Genomic DNA, 24,165 nt, shown 5'->3' on the forward strand with positions numbered 1-24,165 from the left:
GATTTTTTTTATACCTTTTTGAGATCTCTAGAAATTTATGTAGCCTCTCTGTGGTATAATTGGGTTTAGGTTTCCAACATAAAATCATAAATTTATAAATTATTTCAAATTAAAAAATCAAATTAAACAATTTTAAATTTGATTTTGGTTTTCCAGGGTATTTTTATTGTCTGTATCATGCTCGCTATGCCCTTCACTACATATATATATATATATTGTTTTATTTTAAATTGTTTTCCCTCAAGCGTTGGGGAAATGCAAATGAGTTGGAAAACATTTACCCTAGAATGCTGTATGTAATGTGCTATCAATTACAGGCGGATATTTCCATTTTTTGAAGGAGAGGATGGGGGTGGTGGTGGGTGGATGGGGGGTGTAAAGAAGCGAAGCCCTAGGAGGGCTCACAAAACGAAAGACTTAGGCAACGAACTGCCGCTGGCCTCGGTCCCTAATGAGGGCTGTAAAAACGCCTCTCCCTGCCAGTTTTGCCATTTTCCCTGGGATTGGAAATGTAATGGGGACTGGGATGGAGGTGTAGGGAGGGGGCATGGGGCTGGAGGACACCCTGCTGCGAGATTGCTCGGCTTTTAACGAGCGTTTCCCACGCTTGAAAAATGACTCTCTCGCAGCCGAAAAAAACGAAGCTGGAACTGGACTTTGAGTGTTGCAGCAAAAGCTGAGTTATTTGCTCGATTGGAGTTCGAATTTGGTCATTTATATATATATATATATATATCTGTAAGATATATATATGTATATATCGTTATACATATCTATATATATACAACACGTCTAGCCATGGCCGTCGTCGTCGTCGCTGTCGGTTTTTGGTGGCGCTTGTTGGCTACCGTGGCACGCCGCTCCCAAAAGCCTAGAAGCTGCTGCTGCTGCTGCAAATCCGGCTGCTGCAGCAGCTCCAGGGATTGTGGCGGAGCCAAAGGAGAGGCGGCTGTGAGTCAGGAGGCGTGGCAAGGGGAAAACCGGTTGCCTTGCCGTTCTTGGCCGCAACTAAAAGCTGTACGCAGCGTTAACAAGGCGGCGGGGCAAACAGTGGAGCCTCCTCCATAAATTCAGTTTAAGTATTAGTTGAAGTTTAGCCATAAAAACCATATTTAAAAGTCCTAAATTATGAGTTACTCAAGCAACTTACGCAGCAACATTGTCTAATTATATGACACATTTACTAGACTCTACTATTTCAGAGAGAAATACTTCTCTGCAAATCTTTTTCCTTCAAATTCTAGCTTAGCGAATCTCCACTTCTAGCCATTGTTTGCTCCACACACACACACACACACACACACACACACACACACACACACACACATCTATAAAGAGATGTATACATACTATTCGTATGCTAAATGCGTTGCCTGCAAAATCAAGTTTTTGCATTTTCATTTAAATTTATGGGTTTCCTCGCTGCCGCCTGTTGCCAAGCCACTCGGCCGGCAACTTGCAACTTCATTCCCCAACGATTTGGCACTCTCCTACCCTCCCCCGATCCACTCCATCGACGTGGCATTCCTCGCAGAACAACGAACAGCGGCGACTGGAGTTTAATATTTAATGGTTAGCATTGGGAGATACGCAGATAAATGAGACATTGGGGCATTGGATGACATAAAACAGTGGATACACTTGGCATTAGCACTTAATTAAAGCTGGAATGGTGGCGGAAACTCGCTCTCTAGCTCCCCTACATCCGCACCTGAAACTTGCCCGCCTTGGTGAGGTATTTGACGCCCTTGAAGGGCTTGTACTTCTCCCCGTACATGTCCAGGCGGTTGACCTTCAGCCCGGAGACGGCCAGCTGTGAGATTTGGAACTGGACATTAACAGAGGGATTTGCATCGATGTTGGTGGTGCCCGGGGTAATGGAAACCTAAAAGAAATTATAACGAAGTATTATTTCTGCACATTCTTCGTGGGTTTCTCCCTCACCGATCCCCTGATATTTGGCAGCTTGGACACATCAATGCGACCCACATCCCAGGCCAGGGTCTTGGTCACCGAGTCAAAGGTGTACTTGCCCTGATTGGGTGTCAGCAGGCAGTTGAGCACGCAACGCGGCATGGTCAGCTCCAGCTTCACCTTGTCCACGGTGCGACCCAAAGTGTTTCTTGGGCCAATTGTCAAATCCAGACGTCCCTGTTCTCCAGTTTTTATAGAGAAATTGTGCCTAATGTAGATGGGTATGGCCACCACCGACTGGGAGCTGATGTGGTACGACATCAGGCGAAAGTTGCCATCGGGGGGTATGAAGGAGAGCAAACGCTCCGCCTCCCAGCGCTTGAACCTAACGCAGGGATGGAAGGAGACATCGTCAAACAGGCGGGGATTCATAAAGGACAAGGTGAGATCCGGCATGCCCGATAGCTTGATGCAGCAGTCAATCTGTAAGAAGGGTTTAGGTATCAAATTAAGAATGAATTTTAAGCTTTCTCCTGCTGCTCCTCACATGTCCCTGTATCTCTGCAAAGACCGTGGAACCCGACTTGTCTATGATGGCATCCACCTCCTCAATCACATCAAAGTAGGCCTCATTGTTGGTGTACCTAACGCCGCTCCTGCGCCAGGGTATCGCCGACAACTGACCCGAGGGCAGAGTGGTGCTGACACTGCAATTTAAAAATAAGAAAGGAACAAATTATGGGGGGGGATGTACATGTACCCTTGAAGAAAAACCCAAACCAAAATCAGGACTCACTTGCTCTTGCCCGTCACCGTGTTGGCAATGGTTCTCAGTATATTCGGCAGCTTGATTAGCTCCTTGAGGATGTTGCTCTCGGTGGCCAGGGGAAAGCCATTGTCCAGCATCTCGTCCAGCAGTTCGTAGACCACCACATAGTTGTCCTTGATCACCGTTTCGCTGCAGTCGCCGAAATAGTCCTGAAAAGTGTCCACCACGCGATGCAGGAACTCGATGACAAACAGTGGGGGCACCTCCTGCTTGCAGGCGGCCACCAGAGACACTGCATCCCGCTGGACAGTGATGAGGTAGTAGTGCGGCGTGGCTATCACCGGGGGCACATCCTAGAAATATAAATAAAAACATCGATTATACATCAAAAGCCCATCTACGTGGCTGCTGGCTGGGGGGCGCTTACATATGGCGCTGCTCGTTGGGCGTCCAGGAAATACTCGCAGACGGAGCGGGAGACCACCGAGCGCCAGTGCTTCTCCAGAAACACCTCGCTGTTAGGTGGAAGAGGGGCTGTAAGTCGGTTTTATAAGTTCTTTGCAAGACTAGCTTACCCGCCGCTGTTCACTATAAACAAACTGTGTATCATAATTCGGCCTTAAAAAAAAAAATTGTTTACTTTTTTTTCTTGGCAACAGTGTGGCCAACAGAAAATGAGGATTTTCAACAAAAAAAAGGCTCAAAAAAACTTCAGCTTTCGCGGGTTTTGAACACTGCTTTATTAATTCGTCATCTAGCGGAATATGTTGGAACTATGAATATGGTTTGGGCATCGACTAAGTAAAGGTCCAGTCGTTCACTTCTGGCGTTGCCACACCTACTAAAAGTGAACGACTAGCTAAACACCAAGCTAAATTTATAGTTTCGACCTCTTCCGCTAGATGGCTAACTGAGTAAGTAGTGCTTTTTTAGATCAAGCCTAGACAAAAACCATTAAATACGTGTCACCGCTTACCTACCGTTGCCTTTTACGATATTCAAAGGCTTAAAAACTCTCTCAATTAAATACAAATTAAATTAAATTATTTAAAAATTCTAAATTATAAAGTATAAATTTTTAAATTATACAAAAATTATAGAACTTAATTTATTTATTTTAAAATAACACAAACACCATCGATTTTATTCCTTAATCCAATCTTAAAAATATATAAATATTTATTATTTAAGTTTGAAAATACTCAGTTAGAAATTCATTAATTTAAACTCTGAAACCACTTTTCCTTAGCTTTTAGAACGATAAATGTCCATATTGATTTTAGAATTTAGAAAACATAAAATTTTTGTTGGCTTTTGAAAATTGATCGATGTACATAACCCCTTATAAAACTTTGAAAAAAATTGTGCAATTTTACGAAAAAATTCCAAATTCAAAAAAATCTGTAACTCGGCCAAAAATGCATTCAATTCAATGCAAAAAGCAGTTTTGTCTTAGTTTTTATAAGGCAAAAAAATCTGCATACTCCATTTAAAGTTTTATATTTTTTTAATTTTTTGCCAATTTTTGAGAATTTTGACGATGTAACCCCTTATCAATTTTTGAAAAAATGAAGAAAATTTGTAAAATTTGGTTTTCTGCCGGACATGCCTAGTTCGACTCGGCTGTTGATGCTGATCAAAAATATATATGATTTATAGGGTCGGAAGTGACTCCTTTTGCCTTTTGAGATATAAAAACCCTCAAAATGAAGCTGAAAAAAATAAAAATAGAAGCCTTCTTAAGAAACCCCTTTTTCCCAACACTGTTTTCCCAAGACCCTCCAACTTGACCCATAAATAAATGCATAAAATATCTAAAAAAAATTATAAATAAATTCGCTTTGGCAAGTTCATTGTGAGGCAACTAATTTCAGGGCGAAACCTGACCGCCCCACCGCCTTACTCATCCCAGACAGTCACACACATGTGCCCACCGCAATCACAGTCGCAATCGGAATCGCAAACGCGTTTCCTCCCCGCAATGTCAAGTTTCAAGTTTCGAGTTACAAACCCAATTGATGCTAGTTAAAAAAAAAGTTATATATAGGGGAACAGAAAAATCTGTGAAAAGGAGACCACCGACCTTTGATTTCCACCCCGCTTTGTTGTGATGCGCACGTGACAAGTCCGATTAGGCGAGCCCTTTTTTCCTTTTCCCCCCGATCCCTGGCTGCCTGCGATCCTGTTCCCTGTTTCCCTGCCGTGGAAAGTGTCAACACAGCAATCTATTTTATGCATAATTTGGCGTGCCAAAAACGCGCGACTCATCAAAATGGTGTCATATGTTTTTATGGTGGCAACACGGCAAAGGCAACGGCAACAAAATCCGTCAACCAGCAGAGGCTAGTTTTGTGGGCAGGCTCAACATAAAAAAAATTCAACATGGGGTTGAGAGCTGGATAAAAGTACCATACAAGGTTGCAATTTGATGCAGTTTGCGGCATATGCCTGTTTATTTAATCGCTTTTCCTTGGGAAAGCATTTACAATATATTTTCAGAGCTAATTGCGGAGAAATTGTAACTGGAGTTGAGCTATGTAGTTTACTGGATTATTTTGTTTACATTTATTAAAAGGATTCAACTTTTTGGGTAGAGCTTAAAATTTCCAAAAAATTATGTAGTTAAGTTAAATTAAAGTTATTCTTTGATTTAGAAAAATAAATATAAAAAATGTTATAAATTCTCATCCATTTAAACACAATTTCCTTTGAAATTAACAAGTCAATGTTCCATTGAATGCATTTTTCTTTGCAATATAATTCCATTTAAATTCCATTTCATTTACAAGTTTTTCCGATAATAATTTTTTATGGTCCCTGATTTCTATACTTTAGTTATTATGAATTGGTATAAACTCGTATACTTATTTTTATATTTGTGTTTTTTTGAGAATTGGTATAAACTTTTATTCTCCTGATACTCTCTCTTCATAAACACTAAACCAATTCCTAAAGTCCATTTAGGGATCAGTAGCAGGGATCAGTAGCAGCAGTAGATAGACGATGAGTTTTGCTATTAAGACTTGGTTAAACTCGTATAAATAATTTTATACTTTAATTGGGAAATTGTAAAGACTCATACTCTTTATAAAATTTGATTTATTAAGAATTTGTATAAACTGTAATACTTATTTTAAGATTTTAGTTATTAAAAATTGCTATAAATTTGTGCAATTTGTTTTACTTTAATGAAATGGTATAAACTGTTATACTCATTCGTATACTAATTTTGGCATTGAGTTAATCAGTTTTATATATTCTTTCTCAAGGGTATAAAAGCTATAAATATAGTTATTATACCAATTGCTGGCCTTAAACAATATTATTTATTGCAATACCTAAAATAATTGTTGAAAAAGTGTTTAGAATTGTAAATAAATTATAAGAAATGTTGCTCAATCGATCAAGAAACCCTGGAATATTTTCCGAAATCATCAAATACCATATCTTTACCTAACCTATCCCTAAATAGTAGTTAATCCTTTGATTGCCTGACAATGACCCGTCGCTGCTTCCCACGTTAACTCTCCGCGAATCCCTGTACCAGGATGTCTGTGCCCGAAACAGGATTATACATTTATTGTAAGCTCGTTAAAGTCCGTTGTGTGAGAATGAATACGAATTGCAAACAACAAAAAAAATGGAAACCAAATCTCTTTCCATATTTTTTTTGTTGCTTTCATCCATTTCCGGCGGCGCACTTTTCCGCTTTAAAGGGAAAAGTGAAAGGCGAAAATCGCGAGGCGCTTCTCATGTCAACTGCACACACGATTCGCGCGTGTCGGGGGCGGCGAAGCGGTGAATTAAGATATTTACGCTAACAAAACCATCAATGATGGCAGGGCGGTCCGATCCCGTCCAGATAGGGCGTGGCGAGACCAGAAATCCGGGCCTGGTCTCTGACATCTCCTCGGGAACACGCGTGCAGGTTGCGCTTATCACAGCAGCCCAGTCGCCCAGCCGACGTCTTATCAGGGGTGCCGGGTTCCTGGCCTTGGTCCTGGTCCTGGTCCACCCCACGGGCGGATGGCGGTACACGTGCGGTCACGTGACCGGAGCTACAAACTTTTACACGTGCCACAAGCACGGCCTGGCAGGCCAGAAAGCCCAGACGAAGGGCCACACAGCCAGAAATATATCGGATATATCTGATGTATCTGGTTAAATATAGATAACAGAGATTGCTGGAATATATTATTAAATAATGTATGGTTTTTCTTGTCCCGAAAGAGGCTGTGGAGCGACTGCAAGAAAGGGAAATATATACAAAATATATTTAAAAAATTGAAAAAAATATAAAAATATATTGAAAAAATATAGAAAATTATAGAAAAAAAAATATAGAAAAAATATTGGGAAAATATAGAAAAATATAGAAATAATATTTAAAAAGTATCTATAGAATAGATATAGGAAAACTATGGAAAAACTATTAAAAAAATATTTAAAAATATGAAAAAGTATTAAAAAATATTACAAAGTATATAAAAAATTTTAAAAAATATATATATAATGAATATATGAAAAAATATAGAAAAAATATTAGAAAAAATATCGATAAAATATCGAAAAACTATAGAAAAATATTTTAAAAATATTATAAATATTAAAAAATAATTAAATGGAAGAATTTCCAAACTTCTTTGCATCGAAATGACCTTCCTTTCTTTGTTAATCCTGCTTTAAAGCATATTTAGACTACAAAAATTTCTCTCAGTGCTGGATCCTTCCGGCGCAACGTCGATGCCTCCTCAATGTCACGGCTATGGGGGCGGTATGCCAGCAGGATGTGGCCGTGGGCGTGGCACTTGCTTGGAAGCAGTCAGCTAAAAAAAAGGGGAAAATGTAAAGGCCGGAAACGGGAAACGCCAAACGCGAAAGACGAAAGGGGCAAAGGGGGAAGCGCGTTTGTAGGCCGGCCAGAGATGTCATTTGCAAGCCAATTGCAGATTGATAAACAAATTAAGGGGGACATCAAGGTGGGCGGAAGGTCTCTGTCAAGGGGGCGTGGCTGGGAACGAATTATGCCGTCAATGGCAAGGCTTTAATATTATTATTAGCCTTTTGAAATAGAAATAAAGACTTGATTTTTAGTAGAAAATGAAAAGAAAATTGAGCGAATATTTTATTTTATAGATATTATTATTATATTATTAACTAATATTATTTTAATAATTTGTAGAAATCATTTACATATTTTTATAAATTAAAATACACCTTGGTTTCCTGTTAAAAAATATTTCTTACAATTAATATTAGTTTTTATAATTTTTAGAGATTTTTAAATACATAAAAATACATCCTAGTTTCCTGTTAATAATTTCCTTACAATATTAAATATTAAATTAAATATTAAATATTATTTTAAGAATTTGTAGAGGTCATTCAAGTGTTTTAATTCATAAAAATACACCCTGAGTTCCTGTTAAAAAATATTCCTTGCAATTAATATTGTTTTAATAATTTTAAAAAATCTCTCAACTATTTAAATACATAAAAATACACCCTAGTTTCCTGTAAAAAAATATTCCTCACTAAGTATCACCCATTAACTCTTGAAATATTGCGTTACAAATATCCCAAAAACCAAAATATATTTGCTTTCGTCATGGGAAATGGTTATGGAGGACAGGCATCGCCCCGAAACTGTCTGTCATCATCGTTACCGTTATGATTTACCTGCCCATTTAGGCACCTTGTGCCCAGTCCCACCCCAAAACTGAAAACGCAGCCCTAAAGAAACCCTCAGGGAAGGAGAGAATAACCCTAAACCGAAACCCAAATCGAAACCGAACCCGAACCGGAGACCGAACCCAAACCCAAAGCGGGCACGCGTCACTTCCCAGCGATCCCTAAAAACCCGGCAAAGGAGTGAAACCCGCCCAGAGACCAGACGAGACGAGACCCAACCTGAGCCATTAATATAAACGCCAACTGGCAAGTCAACAGGCGCACTAGACAAATCCCATAAGCAAATTCAAGCCGGTCTCTTCACCCCCCGGAGTGCGTTCCAGGGGGAGTCCTGCTCCTCGAGTGCAACCCTGTTGCCGTCGAAATGGGAATGGAAATGTGGAAATGGTAACTCTACGAGTGCTACATGGATTTTGTATTTTTTATTGTGCGAGTTAACTTTGAAGTGTCGCAGTTTATGGGCTGCGGAAGTCCTGTCTGCCTTTTTTTAGGGCTGTGCTCAGGCGGCGGATTTTTAGCTGGAAAAAAGGGAAGGAAAAAGGCTTTAAACTTAATGTATAATTTTTATATTTTATTATTATTATTTATTATTTTACTTTAATTTAAATATATTTACAAAAAACTTTTAAAGAAATATTTGTAAAATAATGTTCGCAAATAATTAATTTAAAAAATATATTTTAAAGAGTATTTAATATTTTTAAATTAATTAACTGCAAGATAATATATTTAATTAATTTATAAAAAAAAAATATATTAAAAATTTCATTGTAAATTTATTCAAATTAAGGTAAAATAAATATAAATGTTGCCAAAAAAGGGTACCTAAAAATTCTCAAATGCGAATTCAGCTGAGAATCGTTGATAAAAAAATTATTACTAAAGAAAAGACTTGCTTAAAATCAGAAATAATAATTTTAAACGAGTTTTCAAAGCAGATTCTGTGTGTTTTCCCTTGATTTATAAGGTCTAAATTAGCATAAAACTAATATATAATCAACTTGTATACATAAAACCAATAATAATTAATATTTGTAAAAAATGAACTATAATTTTTGATCACTTAAACTTACTTTAATAACTCTAACACCTTTCAGGCCATCCGTCAGTCCGTCCGTGCTCTCATCTGTCAGTCAGTGTGTTCCAGGAGGAGGAGGAGGAACAAGAGGAGGAGGAGGACGACGACGAGGAGTAGGAGAAGTTACAGCAGGGTGAGAGTAACCCCTAAATTGACCTTTAAAACTCCCAAATGCGCAATTTATCATTTCCTCACCAGAGGAAGGTCCTGCACACACACACACACACCCAGCCAGAGCACTGGCAATGCGAAGGGGTTCGTCCTGGACAAGGATGCGGATTTTTGACAGGATGCAGGATGCCGGCGAGTGCCATCAATCGTTTAAAGGCGTTGGCGATGGCGATGGCGATAGCGACAAATCTGATATGAGATTCGGGCCAGAAATAGGTGTGGGAATGGGAATCGGTTTGGGATTCAGATGTGTCCCCGGTTGAGGATTATGTGCGTGTAAAGCGCACACCCACAAAAATGCCGCTCTGCCAACGAAAATAAAGCATCAACACATGGAAAAGTTTAGGTGAGTTGAAGAATATATGATTTTAAATGGGTTTTATAAGTGAATGTATCTCTAAGATACGGGTTTTATTGGTGGAAAATATTTCTAATTATTATAGTTTATATTGAAAGAAGTCTTAGTATAACAAGAATTAATTTTAAATTATATTTAATCTATAATTTCTATAATTTTCTATACAAGTTACACCTTTAAAATTGATTTTATTACTAAAAGTATCTTAAAGATACGTTTTTTATAATAAAATAATATTTTATATTATAACAAAATTCCATTTTAAATTTCCCATTTTCCAAGCTTTCATTTTCTATAATTTCCCTTTGAAAGTTTAACCTTTTTGTCTCAGTGTTCGCTTGACTGATGTGAATGGCCAAAGTTTTGGCAACACTTTCAACCCGTTTTTGGTTGGCATTCGTCAAGCTCTTTGTGGTCAGGAGTAGAGTCCTGGCTGGACTTGAACTTGGGGGGGAAAAAGAGGAAACTAGTTTCTGGCCAAAGATGAAACTCTGGCAAAGTTCATTGGGATTTGTTACGGCACAGGGAATAGTTAAGGGTTTAAAATAAAAGGTTAATTTGGGATTCATTCAGGCAACTATAAATGAGATTACCTAACATTTATAATGTTAAAATTGTAAAAAAAAATACTATATTTTTTAAAAGACTATTTTTAAGAATATTTCTAATTTTAAAAGGTTTTAATAGTTCAAAATTTGGTATATTCCTGATAAAACCTTGCTTCTACCTCATCTCATCCTTTTAAAATCCGTTTAAGGATTCTAAAATATCGCTTGCCTTGGCTGTAAATGTTAGTTTTTGCCTTGTTGAGGCCAGCAACTTGGGCTGGTTGGGTTTTCAAATGGTAACAAACATTTGAGGATTGGGTAGGGCAACATGTGCGAGCGTGTAACCCATTTGGTACACCAACAAAAGGTCGGGACATGCCGCAACAAACCCCCAACCCAACCCACCCCCACACCTCTGCAGACCGTAGTTCATCGCCACCTGTTTTCCCACCCACTTTTCGCCCTCAAGTGTCAGCAGGCGGCCTTCAGTTTGGTTTCCCTTTATTCGCCGCCTTTGGCTCTCCTTTATTTTGTGTATACCCTTTACAGAGGGTCCTGTTCCTTTGGGAACTTGATATATATTTTTTAATTTAAAGATTTATAATTCAGATAATAAATATATTATGTTTTATTGGTTAATATTTAGAGATTTGTTTGCAAATAAAATAAGTAAATAAAATAAAACCTAAGGAAACATTTTAATATTTTACAGGAATTTTTAAGCTTATAATTTTAAATTAAAAAATTTAAAAATTTATCAAAGCTCTTTCTTACTTAATTTATTCTTAATAAAAATATAATATATACAAAAAAAAATGCTTAAAAAAAGTTTTAAAATTAAAATAAAATAAATTTAAAAATATATAAAATAGATTTGTTTAAATATATTTAATAAAATTAAAAATAATTAAAATTAAAATTTAACAAAGGTTTGAAATGAAACTGATATATATTTAGAAATTTATATTAATATAAATTTGTTTAAATATATATTTAATAACATTAAAAAATAATTAAAAGGGTATTCATATTTGTTCTCCCTTAATATTTATAATATTTCTTCTTTTTTTCCCCTTTTGTTTTGTTGCCCAGCAAGTGTGAACAACATTTTTCATAAATTTAACCAAACGCCTGGTTGCAGGCGGAGGTAGGGTGTGGGGGTGGGGTGCGCTGGGCGCAAGGACGAACAATGAAAACAATAGAGCGAACAAGAGCAATAACAATAAACGATAGATATTTACCGCAGCAGGGGAGCAGCCAGGAGTTTGGTCCTTCGGGGAGGAAGTAGAGGCTGCAGCCGAACCCTTGAGTCCTGGCCCATACTCCAGGGGCTGTTGCCGTCCCTCTTCCGCCCCCGTGTCCTTGCCGGGGGGAGACAATAACAAACCAATTACAGTTAGATTGGCCGCATATTAAAAATCGAATGAGAAACACATCTGTCGCTGTTGTGTCTGGAAAACGGAGACTGGGAAGGGCATTGGGAACCCCCCTCTTGAGCCCGAGCACCCCTGCAGACTGAACCCCCCTCTCCCAGGGACCCTTGGGCGGGTGCACGGTAAGAAATGGGGGAAATGAAAGCGAATTAAATTGGGGTTTAATATGAATTGGAAAGGTATTTAAGATATACTAGGTTTTAGGTTGAATTTATTTACTTAATATGGTTTTTTACTTTAAAAATTTAATTTATTTTATTATAACATCGTTTTTGTATATTAATTTTCAATAATCTAAGATTTTTACAATGCTTTAAAATTATTTATTGTTTTTTAAATATTTTCATAAAGTTTTTTTTCTAGTAAACTAACGTCATAAATATTTTAAATATATTTTAAATTATTGAAACTGCTTTTAAAAGTAAAAAATATTTTTAAAATATTTTTAATGGAATTTAACTATAATAATCTTGCAATTTGAAGTTTAAATTATTATCAAAATTTATTTAAAATAAATCTCATAATTTATTTAAACTTAAAAAAAGTAAGATTATGCTAATTAAATTCTGTTAAAAAATATTTTAAATATATTTTTCATTTTTTAAAGCATTTTCAATTATAAAAAATATATTTAAAATATTGTTAACTTACTCCAACTAGTATTCTTAATCCTGCCAAACCGCATTCTTTTTTTTTTCTCAGTGCATAGCTCTCCCCTTGGTGCCTTTCCTTCCTCTCCTTCTTTTTATAAACTTTTGTTTTCTTTCTCTTTTTTTTTTATTTTTTTGGCAACTGTTTCAAAAAAATTGTTATAAGCAAAAAAGCGGCGGGGTTGCCAAATGCTTAAAGGGGCCACTGCCTGAGGGGGCGTGGCACCCAGCAGGGGCGATCAGGGTTCTTTTTTTTTTTGTTCTCCCTTTTTTTTGTTCTGTGCGGAAAAAGCAAACTACAAATAAAATATGATTATGAAATGATTATTATAATTATGCTGGCATCTTCACAGATGTTGTTGCCGTTAACTGTGACCACGCCCCCGCACACACACACACACACACACACCCCCACCCCCACCCTTAACCCGCCTTCGTCCTCCCGGGACATCCCCTGGCGCTCTTCCAGGGGGGAAACCCAAGCGAGCTGGTTAATAATAAGCTGAAATTAGGGCGTGCTGGGCAGGTCGCCTCTTTCCTCTATATGCTCAGCCAGAGGACCTTTGCACTGAGAGAAAATAACGCTAAATAAAAGGGTTCCCCCCTTTTATACCTTTTGAACTATGGCTAAAAAATAATACAAACCCAAGTAAATTCTAATAATTAATTCCTCTTTTTTTTAAATATTTTTATTATTAATATTAAAGCAAAACTTAAATTTTTTTCAGTGCTTTCAAAGCTTCTTATTTACTTTTTGTGCCAAAAACGAGGCCGAACCACAAAGAAAGAGATCACCAAAAACCAGCACCTTAGATTCCCACATATTTTCGTTTATATTTTTGTCCCAAAAGGTGTGTGGTGTGTGGTGTATGTGTGTGTGTAGGCGGGGGCGTGGCCTGCATGTGTGTGTGTGTGTGTGCCTTTGTGTCCTTATTATTAGCAGAGGAGGCGTTGAAAATCCTCTTAAGGTAAACTGTGCATTATTAATGAAGTGCAGGGACTCGACGAAAGCACGGAACCAAAAACAGCGAAAGGGAAATTCAAAAGGGATGCAGGGGGTTGGGGGTAGAGGGTAGAGGGAGGGGGGTTCAGGGGGAGTTGTCCTGCCAGAGTTTTGTTTGGGTTTTCACTTTTGTTTATCGGGGTCATGGGTTAAAAACAACAGCATCATAGATGGAGAGCTTAATGTCAATAATTTGATGGCAATTCAAGCGATAATTTTAGGCTAAAGTTTGAGCTAGAATTTGGGCTAAAATTGGGGCAGAATTTGGGTACAATTTGGCCTAAAATTGGGGTAGAATTTGGGCTTAAATTTTGGCTAAAATTAGGTCTAAAATTGGGGTAGAATTTGGGTAGAATTGGGGCTAAAATTTTGTTTAGAATTTGGGCTAAAATTTGGGCCAGCATTTAAGCTAAATTGAGGCTAAAATTTAACCTTAAATTTACGGTAGAATTCGGGCTAAAATTTGGCTTAAATTTTGGGCTAAAATTTGTGCTAGAATTTGATGACTCTCTTGGCAAATTTAACATTCTGAAGGCTGTTTTTTGTATATTAAATATAGATATATATTTGCGAATTTATTTAGCTGTTTTCAGCTTATTTATTTCATTTTTAAAAGTAATCTCTAACTAGTTTTATTTACTTAAATTAAATTGAGACGAAGATAGCTGATTTTCCTTAGTATTTTTATAATGTATTTATATATTTTTCTTAACAGTATTAGTTTTTTGATAACAAAACTCTTTATATTTGTTTAAAAACTACTTTTTTAGAATTTTTGAGTGTTATAATTCATTATTATAATTATTTTTTTGTTATTAGAATTGTAAGTGTAAGTTAAAAATTATTTAAAATTTATTTAAGGTGTTTTTAAAGTGCTGATTTCTACAGCTTTCTACAGTTTCCATGCCTCTTAATTACTCTCTAAGAGATACTTGGATTTTTATGGCTTAATAATATTATTTTAAGGTTTGTTAATTATTTTTAGGAGTATAAGTTTACAAATTATAATAAATACAATCGAAAGAAGTGTGGCAGCTACTCGTTTTTAAAGAAATTACAGGTTATTCTAATTTTAGTCACTCAAATACTTTAGTAAGTTAATTTCCTAATTTAAAAATTATATTATTATCTTTATATATAATTTTTAACATTCTTGATCAGCACAGAAATGCTTTTCGGAATGAATTAATGCTATTTTCAAGCTTTTGAATTCCCCCTAAAAATCATTATTTTATGCTCCCTGAAAGTTACTCCTTTTTCCTTGGACAAACCTCCTCTCCTTTCCTTCTCCCCTCTGCCAGCTAATCGAATTAATTGCTTAGATTCAGTGAGGCTTATAGCCACCTAATCAGATGAGGGGTCTGCAGATGAGAATTTATTCCTGGCCGCATCGCAATCTGGTTATAATCTCTCGCTGATTACAATGGTCACCGGCTTTGCTCTTTTTCTTTTTTTTTTTTTCAGGGGAACTGAAGTGCGAGATTGGATTTCTCTAACCACTCTCTCTCTCTCTCTCTCTTTCTCTATGGGTAATCCCCCGCAAAATTCTAGAACAAGCTCAGTCATCCGAGATTTTTTGGAAAAGGCAGAAGAAGCAAGCCAATAATTCACCTGCTCAACTCGCCGCAGCTCGTGTCCGTTTTTGGCCACTGTTTAATATTATAAGTAATTCGCCTTTTCTGCCTCACCTGCCTCCTCCTGGCTCCTTGCTCCTTGCTCCTGTTCCAGGTGCCGTGTGCCTCCAGGGGGAAGGTAGGGAGGCAGGGCAGAGTTTTCGCCGCCTGCCTTGTGATGTGGAAACGATGCGCATAAAATCAGCGGCGCGTATGGCAGGAAAGACGAAGAGGAGTAGGAGGAGAAGAGGGTGGAAGGAGGAGGGAGACAGGAGGAGGTAGCAAGGAGGAGGTAGGAGAGAGGAGGTAGCCAGGAGGAGGTAGTAAAGAGAAGGGAGGCGGAGAGTAGGAAAGCAGGAGGTTGTCGACACCAAAGCCACCTGGCAAGAAGGTTTTCCACACGGAAAAAAAACTAGGGAGCAAAATGAAAAGGTTTCGTTGGAAAATAGTATAAGTTTTTCCATCTTTATTTGCTATAATTTCATTTATTCATTTATATATTTTCTCTTAACTATTTTTCTCAATTTTCTTTCCCCACAAACAGCTCTTCCTTAAGCCAGAATCTAAAGGATTCTTCTACACCCCCTTTTCGGGCAGTGCTTTCCTCAGTTCGCCTGTCTTTCGTATCAATCAAAACAACGCGAATGAAGGAAGGCCTCAACTGGCAGACGGAAACTCGAATGGACGGATGGAAGGACATGGAACGATGGACAGACTGACGGACGGACTGACGGACCTAAGCCAAAGATTTGACATGGATCAGTAATCTAATGCCAGATTACGTATACGCATGGCGGGACTCGCAAACTTTGGTCTCGGCCTGTGCCTTAGCCTCTGCCTGTTCTCCTTCTGGTGCTGCTGCTCCTGCTGCTCCCCAACCTCCTGTCTCTCCTCCAGCGCCTCCTCCTCCTGCTCTTCCTCATCCTCCTCCTGCTCCTTCTCATCCTGTCTGTCTGCGACTGTGTGGCTACGTGTCTGTGTGCAAGTCACACGGATGCCACGCCCCCGAGCCTGCCTCCCCTGCTCCTTTCCCACAACCCAAACCAAAACCAAAACCAAAACCGAACCCGAACTGAACTGAACTATAGCGAACCCAGAGCCGGCATGAATGAATGGATGAATGAGCTCAGCCCGGCTCAGCACAGCTCCGAGGAAGTCCCAGGGAGCTGGGAGCTGGGAACTAGCAGCCAGGAGATGGGAAGCCCAAAAGATGAGAGCCTGGGAAAGGCGTGAGGCAAGCACACAGACAAGGACACTGCGAGGAATTTTTAAGAGGTATATTCCGGTTATATTTTTGATTATTTAAAGAGATTTTACTACTTATTATTTATTTATTTTATTTGTTAACAATTATTTATTATTTTTAATTACTATTAATTATTATTTATTATTTATTCACTATCATTTTCTCTCAGTGTCTGCCTAACCATGGCCCTTTCTGTCAGTTTGTCAGCCTGTGCAGCCAGTCGAGAGTTTATATCGATGATGACTGCGCTGATATAACGTTGGAAGCCAGCTCTTGTGGGGCTGGACGTGGAGGAGCCTCCTCATCGCTCGCCGGGATGTCTTCTCGGTCTGCCTGCCTGCCTGCCCCGAGTCTCAGTCCGAATCCGAATCCATATCTGAGGGCTTGCTGCCAGATACGCCGCACAGATACAGCCAAAGAGGAGCAGACCTCTTCATTGGCCTTTTCGGTAAGTTTTATGCTTGTTTCAGCCCGATCTCCGTTACCTTCCGCAGGGGTCACGGGGGGTCACTGCAGAGAGGCTCTCTCGTCGGCCTTTGAGTTTGTTTCAAAATAAATGCCGAAACCCTAAACCCAACTAGTCCAAAGTAAAGGTATTTCAAATATATTTATTTTTCAGTGATCGGTGAGACCGCTCAAAGCGTTTCTCATCAGCAAATGGTAGCTGGACACCAACTAGTCCAAGTCCAAGTCCAAGTGGCCGGCGGAGCGTAACGAACGAGCTCCGGGTGTCGGTGTCCCCCACATTTCCTGCGCTCTTTGATGGGGTTTCCAGCAGCCTACAAAAAAATAAGGTACGATGGGTGGAAAATTGAATAATGTAATAAGAAAATAATATTTAAAAAAATAAGAAAAATACAATTTTATTTTAATTTTATTTTTCTTATATTTTTATATACCTATATATTTAATTATTTTTAAATATTATTTTCTTATTATATTTTATAGAAATTTTATTTATATTTTAATAAATTTAATCTTAAATACTTATATGCATTTTCCAAATAAAAAAAAAAAATAATAAATAATGTAATATAATTTTACCCTTTTAAATTCTACTTTTAAATACCACAAATTAAAGACATTTATTATTTTCAACTTAAAATTACGCCAAACTTGATCTTTAAATATTTGTTAAAAATAAACAAGCTTAAAAATATTTATAATTTTTAAAGAAATAAGAAAGCTTTGCGTTTCTGTAACCATAAATAATAATAAATTGGCCTTTGCCTTTCCCTTTCGCTGTTTTTCAGCTTAAATTAATTTTAAAAATTAAAAAAAAAACACTTATATCTTCATTTTCATTTCATTTATTCCAAAGCTCTTCAATACGAAACATCCTTCGCCTGCCTGTTCCACGGTGCCCGTAGATCTGGCTCCCTTCCAGTTCGATAAGGACCAACAAAGAGGAACGACGAGCCTCCAGTGAGAGGTCCTGCCTGTCTGCCTGTCTGCGTGTCAGGCGTCCTCCGTCCGCCCGGAGATGTGCACAGAGATAGGCCGACGTTGATGGAAGGACAGCCGATGGTATGGCTGCCAGAGCGTGGCAACCACCAATGTGACCTGCCAGAAAAAACCCCCCAAAAATCGCACCCAAAAATCCCCCTCGCTTGCCACGCCCACAGGCAGCAACGATACCAGAATTTATACGAATGTATTGAAATATTCTATTTATTTATGTATATGTGTGTGTGCTTATGGTAAACAAGTGGATATGTACACCGAAAAAAATATGTATACCATTTTTGGGTAAAATGGAATTTTCAATGGATTTAATTTAACTCAAAAAGCGTTTTTGTATTAGTTTCTATAATGTTCATAAATCTGCATTCTTTGTTTAATTTTAATATTTTTTAAAATAATTTTTTATGATCATTTTTTGAAAAACCAAAGTAAAATAAAAATTTTTATGGAAAAAATCGAATTTTCAAAATTGTTGTGTTATTTTATTTAAGGTTGGTTTGATGGAACACACAAAAATGAATCAATAAAAGATGGTGAAATCAATGTGCAATCGTTTGGGGAAAAATCGAATTATGTTGAAAGCAAAATCCAAATTTTAAAGTTTTTTTTCTTAATTGTAAACAATTTTTTCGGATTTTTTACAATTTTTCTAAATTTTTAAATTTTGTTTTCTAAATTTTTAAAATTTTTCTGAATTCTTAATTTTTTTTCTGAATTTTTAGCATTTTTTTCAGATTTATAATATTTTTTTTAGATTTTTTTTAGAATTTTTAAAAATTTTTTAAATATTTTAACTGCCAAATTTGAATTTGAATTTAACTGCCAATTTGAATTTGAATTTAACGACGATCAGTTTCAGTGTGCCCAGGTGCATTTGTAAAATATCACCTAAATTTGAATTCAAAAGGTTTGAGTCTCCGCTAACTTGCGCCGGCTCCTAAATGGTTTGAAACTTGGACTTTTTATAACAGTTTATACCAGTTTTCACTTGCTTGCTGCTGGTTTCTGTTCGCCTGTTATCCCAATTTGGGAAACGGCCAAATTGCATGGAAATATTCGGAAATTTGGATGGGCCTCTGTAGGGATGTTGTTGTAAAAAGGTTGTTGTTGCCATCAAGCTGTTGTTGTCGGCAACAAATAGGTATAAATGTATAAAATGAAATATAACAGTTTATACCAAATATTATTTTTGCCCAAAAGTTTTTATAACAGTTTATACCAGTTTTCAGTTGCTTGCTGCTGGTTTCTGTTCGCCTGTTACCCCAGTTTGGGAAGCGGCCAAATTGAATGAAAAATTTTGCTTGCTTGCATCAGTGATGCTCATCTGCATCAGTGATGCTCATCTGGCTATATTTCAATATTAGGGGGCAGTGATGCTCATGTGCATCAGTGATGCTCATCTAGCTATTTTTTTGCATTATTGGTAGAAAATGGCATCTTACTAGCTGCCAGTGATGCTCATCTAGCTATTTTTTTCATTATTGGTAGAAAATGGCATCTTATTAGCTGCCAGTGATGCGCATCTAGCTATTTTGCATTATTGGGACAAAATGGCATCTCACTAACTGCCAGTGATGCTCATCTAGCTATTTTGCATTATTGGGACAAAATGGCATCTCACTAACTGCCAGTGATGCTCAACTAGCTATTTTGCATTATTGGGACAAAATGGCATCTCACTAACTGCCAGTGATGCTCATCTAGCTATTTTGCATTATTGGGACAAAATGGCATCTCACTAACTGCCAGTGATGCGCATCTAGCTATTTTGCATTATTGGGACAAAATGGCATCTCACTAACTGCCAGTGATGCTCATCTAGCTATTTTGCATTATTGGGACAAAATGGCATCTCACTAACTGCCAGTGATGCGCATCTAGCTATTTTGCATTATTGGGACAAAATGGCATCTCACTAACTGCCAGTGATGCTCAACTAGCTATTTTGCATTATTGGGGCAAAATGGCATCGCACTAACTGCCAGTGATGCTCATCTAGATATTTTGCATTATTGGGACAAAATGGCATCTCACTAACTGCCAGTGATGCTCATCTAGCTATTTTGCATTATTGGGGCAAAATGGCATCGCACTAACTGCCAGTGATGCTCATCTAGATATTTTGCATTATTGGGACAAAATGGCATCTCACTAACTGCCAGTGATGCTCATCTAGCTATTTTGCATTATTGGGACAAAATGGCATCTCACTAACTGCCAGTGATGCGCATCTAGCTATTTTGCATTATTGGGACAAAATGGCATCTCACTAACTGCCAGTGATGCTCAACTAGCTATTTTGCATTATTGGGGCAAAATGGCATCGCACTAACTGCCAGTGATGCTCATCTAGATATTTTGCATTATTGGGACAAAATGGCATCTCACTAACTGCCAGTGATGCGCATCTAGCTATTTTGCATTATTGGGACAAAATGGCATCTCACTAACTGCCAGTGATGCTCATCTAGCTATTTTGCATTATTGGGACAAAATGGCATCTCACTAACTGCCAGTGATGCTCAACTAGCTATTTTGCATTATTGGGACAAAATGGCATCTCACTAACTGCCAGTGATGCTCATCTAGCTATTTTGCATTATTGGGACAAAATGGCATCTCACTAACTGCCAGTGATGCGCATCTAGCTATTTTGCATTATTGGGACAAAATGGCATCTCACTAACTGCCAGTGATGCTCATCTAGCTATTTTGCATTATTGGGACAAAATGGCATCTCACTAACTGCCAGTGATGCGCATCTAGCTATTTTGCATTATTGGGACAAAATGGCATCTCACTAACTGCCAGTGATGCTCAACTAGCTATTTTGCATTATTGGGGCAAAATGGCATCGCACTAACTGCCAGTGATGCTCATCTAGATATTTTGCATTATTGGGACAAAATGGCATCTCACTAACTGCCAGTGATGCTCATCTAGCTATTTTGCATTATTGGGGCAAAATGGCATCGCACTAACTGCCAGTGATGCTCATCTAGATATTTTGCATTATTGGGACAAAATGGCATCTCACTAACTGCCAGTGATGCTCATCTAGCTATTTTGCATTATTGGGACAAAATGGCATCTCACTAACTGCCAGTGATGCGCATCTAGCTATTTTGCATTATTGGGACAAAATGGCATCTCACTAACTGCCAGTGATGCTCAACTAGCTATTTTGCATTATTGGGGCAAAATGGCATCGCACTAACTGCCAGTGATGCTCATCTAGCTATTTTGCAATAATTGATGTTTCTTTCATTGAGCCTGTTTAAATTATCCCACCCAAAAAAAATCGCATCCTCCTCATAACTCAAAAATAACACATTTTTTAAGGTTTATTATTTATTTCGGCTTTAAATAAAAAAAAAAGAAGAAAAGGTTAGGCATGTGGGAATGTCGGAGGTCGTTCCCAGTGGTTTCAGCTCGGTCTTGGTGGCACCCTCGTCGTGCTGCCCCAGCATCTGGTCCGCTTCTGCTCCTCCTCGTCCTGATCCTCCTTGCTAACGCTCTCTGTCTCGCTTTCAGTTCCTGGCAGCTTGCTGCAATTAAATTTAGAACAAGAAATAAAGCTAACTTTGGCCAGCCAAAGTTTGTATACCCTTCCAGGTAACAATTAAAATATATCATAACTAAGCCAAAAATGCATTAATTTCGATTCGGAAAGCAGTTTTGTGTTAGTTTTTATTAATTTAAAAAAACTGCATACCAAATTTAAAATTTTAAGAAATCAAAATTTTTTGCCATTTTTACTAATTTTAATGATGTAACCCCTTATCAAATTTCGCAAAAATGGCTCAAAATTTGATTTCCCTCAAACATGGCTTAAACGATTCTCCTTTCAATGCTGATCAAGAATATATATGGATTATGGGGTCGGAAATGACTCCTTCACTTAAAAAAATATTATTTTGTATTATAAAATCTGATTTTTTATATTGAAAAATATCATAACTCGGCCAAAAATGCATTAATTTTAAATCGGAAAACTGTTCTGTGTTAGTTTTTATGAGGTTAACAAATCTGCATACTTAGTTGGAAAAATAAATTTTGGTCAATTTTTGCGAATTTTAATGATGTAACCCCTTATCAAATTTCCCAAAAATGGCTCAAAATTTGATTTCCTCCAAACATGGCTTAAACGATTCGTATTTTAATGCTGATCAAGAATATATATGGTTTATGGGGTCGAAAATGATTCCTTCACTTAGAAAAATATTATTTTGTATTATAAAAACGGATTTTTTATATTAAAAAACTTCTTGATTTTTTTTTTAAATTAAAAATGTCACAATTCGGCCAAAAGAGCATTAATTTTAAATCGGAAAACTGTTCTGTGCAAGATTTTCTACAGTTAATAAATCTGCATACTTCATTTAAAAATTTTGAAAATTTAATTTTTTATCAAAATCAAAAATTTTAATGATGTAACCCCTTATAAAATTTTGCAAAAATGGCAAAAAAATCGATTTCTTCCTCGCATATCTAGAAAGATTCCCCTGTTGATGCTGATCAAGAATATATATACTTTATAGGGTCGAAAACGTCTCCTTCACTGCGTTGCAAACTTCTGACTGAAATTATAATACCCTGCAAGGGCATAAAAAAAGGGAGCGATTTATTTTGATAATTTTTGGGACATTTTTTTTTCACAGGTTCATAGCTCAGCCAAAAATGCATGAAATTCAATTCGGAAAGCTGTTTTGAGTTCGTTTTTCTTAGCTTAACAAAGCTGCTTACTCAGTTTTACTGAAATTAGATTTTTTTGATTATTTTCAAAGGTTCATAGCTCATAATTATAGGAAAGTAAGGAACCCTTGCCTCCCTTCGGACTGCTCAGTTTTGGTGTCAATGGAGCTGTTTGAATCTTGTTCTTTGCTGGAAGTATTCAACCCCTTCCCCGTGTCCTTTTTGTATTCTTTTTTTAAGATCCTGGAACGTGCCTGAATCGCTGCCACACGTATTTGCTGTTGCTGATTTGTGGAACTTGCCTCCTTCTATAAGCATAATTCCTAAAGCAGAGTTCGATTGAGGGAAAATGCAAGGGAAAATCATGGAAAATCATTATTTTTCTGCTTCCTGCATTTCTTTCTCATTTGGATTTTTAGTTAGGAAGAATAATTTTACGAGATACATTTAAATAGGATTTTTGAGAGGTCTTTAAAAAGAGATTTTGATGGTTATTTCTTCAAAAGAATATATTAAAGAATCATAGAAGAACTAAATTAAATAAAATCATAGTTTTATCTATATATTTTTTAATAATTATTAAAAAAAAAAGCTTTGCAAAGTATAATTTTTCAAATTCTAACTAGTTACGATCATTTACAGGATATCAATTAATTCTGCAACTATTTGTTATTACAAAAACTAAACCAAATTTCTCAAGTGGCTTGCCTGTGAAAATGTTTTTCCTTAAGCCTACTTTGCTAACCTTTACTGGCCAGCCAAAGGGGGGGATCTCATGCATTCCCATTGGCGGCATTAGCATATAAATATTTGCTGGGGGGGGCAAAAATAAGGGCTCTGATTCCGCTGGCTGGATTCCGGGGTTACTGGGATTCCCGGGATTCGGGATTGCGCATTCTGGGATGCGAAATCTGCGAAACCTGCAACTGTGATTTATGCCACCCACCGGGCACAGATATATATCTTCTAACGATGGCAAGGACTCGGGCACACCTTTCGGGGGGTGCCGGGGCCTGGGCTATATCCATCAGGCATTACTTTTATGTGGCAGTTGTGCTGCCGAGGCGAACTCGTAAAAGCAACGCAATTTCGCATTCACACTGACACTGACTGATGTGCCGGAGGAGGTCCTGGAGGTCGTCCTTCGGCTCCTGCTCCTGGCTTCTGGCTCCTGACTCCCAGCCTGGCTATGACTGTGGCTCTTGGTTCTGGTTCTTGTGCCTGTCATTCATTTCTTATCTCTCGCCTTCGCCTTGAATGTGTCTCTAGGCTGTCATTCTGCTTTCGATGAAAATCTTCGCAGGAACCAAGGAAGGGGAAGGAAGCGGCTTGGGCCGGAAGCAAGCAGAGAGAGAAATTGTGTGGGTAGTTGAAGGAAATTTGCGAAATAAATAAAACAAATAAAAGAAAATAAAATTATAAAGTAAAATGAAATAATTAAGTAAAATAATTAAATAAAATCTTTAAATAAAATATTTAAATAAAATGGTTAACTAAAAGAGTTAAATAAAATATTAAATTAAAATAATTAA

The 24,165-nt window shown here is 37.4% G+C and overlaps 1 protein-coding gene and 1 long non-coding RNA gene across 2 annotated transcripts; one reads left to right on the plus strand and one right to left on the minus strand.

The window, feature by feature from the left end:
* Nucleotides 1-1,553: 1,553 nt before the first annotated feature.
* cm (AP-3 complex subunit carmine) lies at nt 1,554-3,357 on the minus strand. The gene is made up of 6 exons (XM_017167179.3): nt 3,259-3,357; nt 3,111-3,198; nt 2,711-3,036; nt 2,462-2,621; nt 1,945-2,397; nt 1,554-1,885 (listed from the first exon to the last, which is right to left on the minus strand). Exons 1-6 carry the CDS (start codon nt 3,291-3,293, stop codon nt 1,700-1,702), a joined length of 1,248 nt encoding a protein of 415 aa, XP_017022668.1. The 5' UTR covers nt 3,294-3,357; the 3' UTR covers nt 1,554-1,699.
* Nucleotides 3,358-9,479: 6,122 nt separating this feature from the next.
* LOC108074947 (uncharacterized) lies at nt 9,480-18,192 on the plus strand. The gene is made up of 6 exons (XR_001770714.2): nt 9,480-9,585; nt 9,651-9,969; nt 15,773-16,503; nt 16,644-16,922; nt 17,094-17,268; nt 17,796-18,192. It is a non-coding gene; the product is annotated as an uncharacterized lncRNA (long non-coding RNA).
* Nucleotides 18,193-24,165: the final 5,973 nt, after the last annotated feature.

The sequence above is a fragment of the Drosophila kikkawai genome, chromosome X (assembly GCF_030179895.1).
Source record: "Drosophila kikkawai strain 14028-0561.14 chromosome X, DkikHiC1v2, whole genome shotgun sequence".
NCBI lineage: Eukaryota > Metazoa > Arthropoda > Insecta > Diptera > Drosophilidae > Drosophila > Drosophila kikkawai.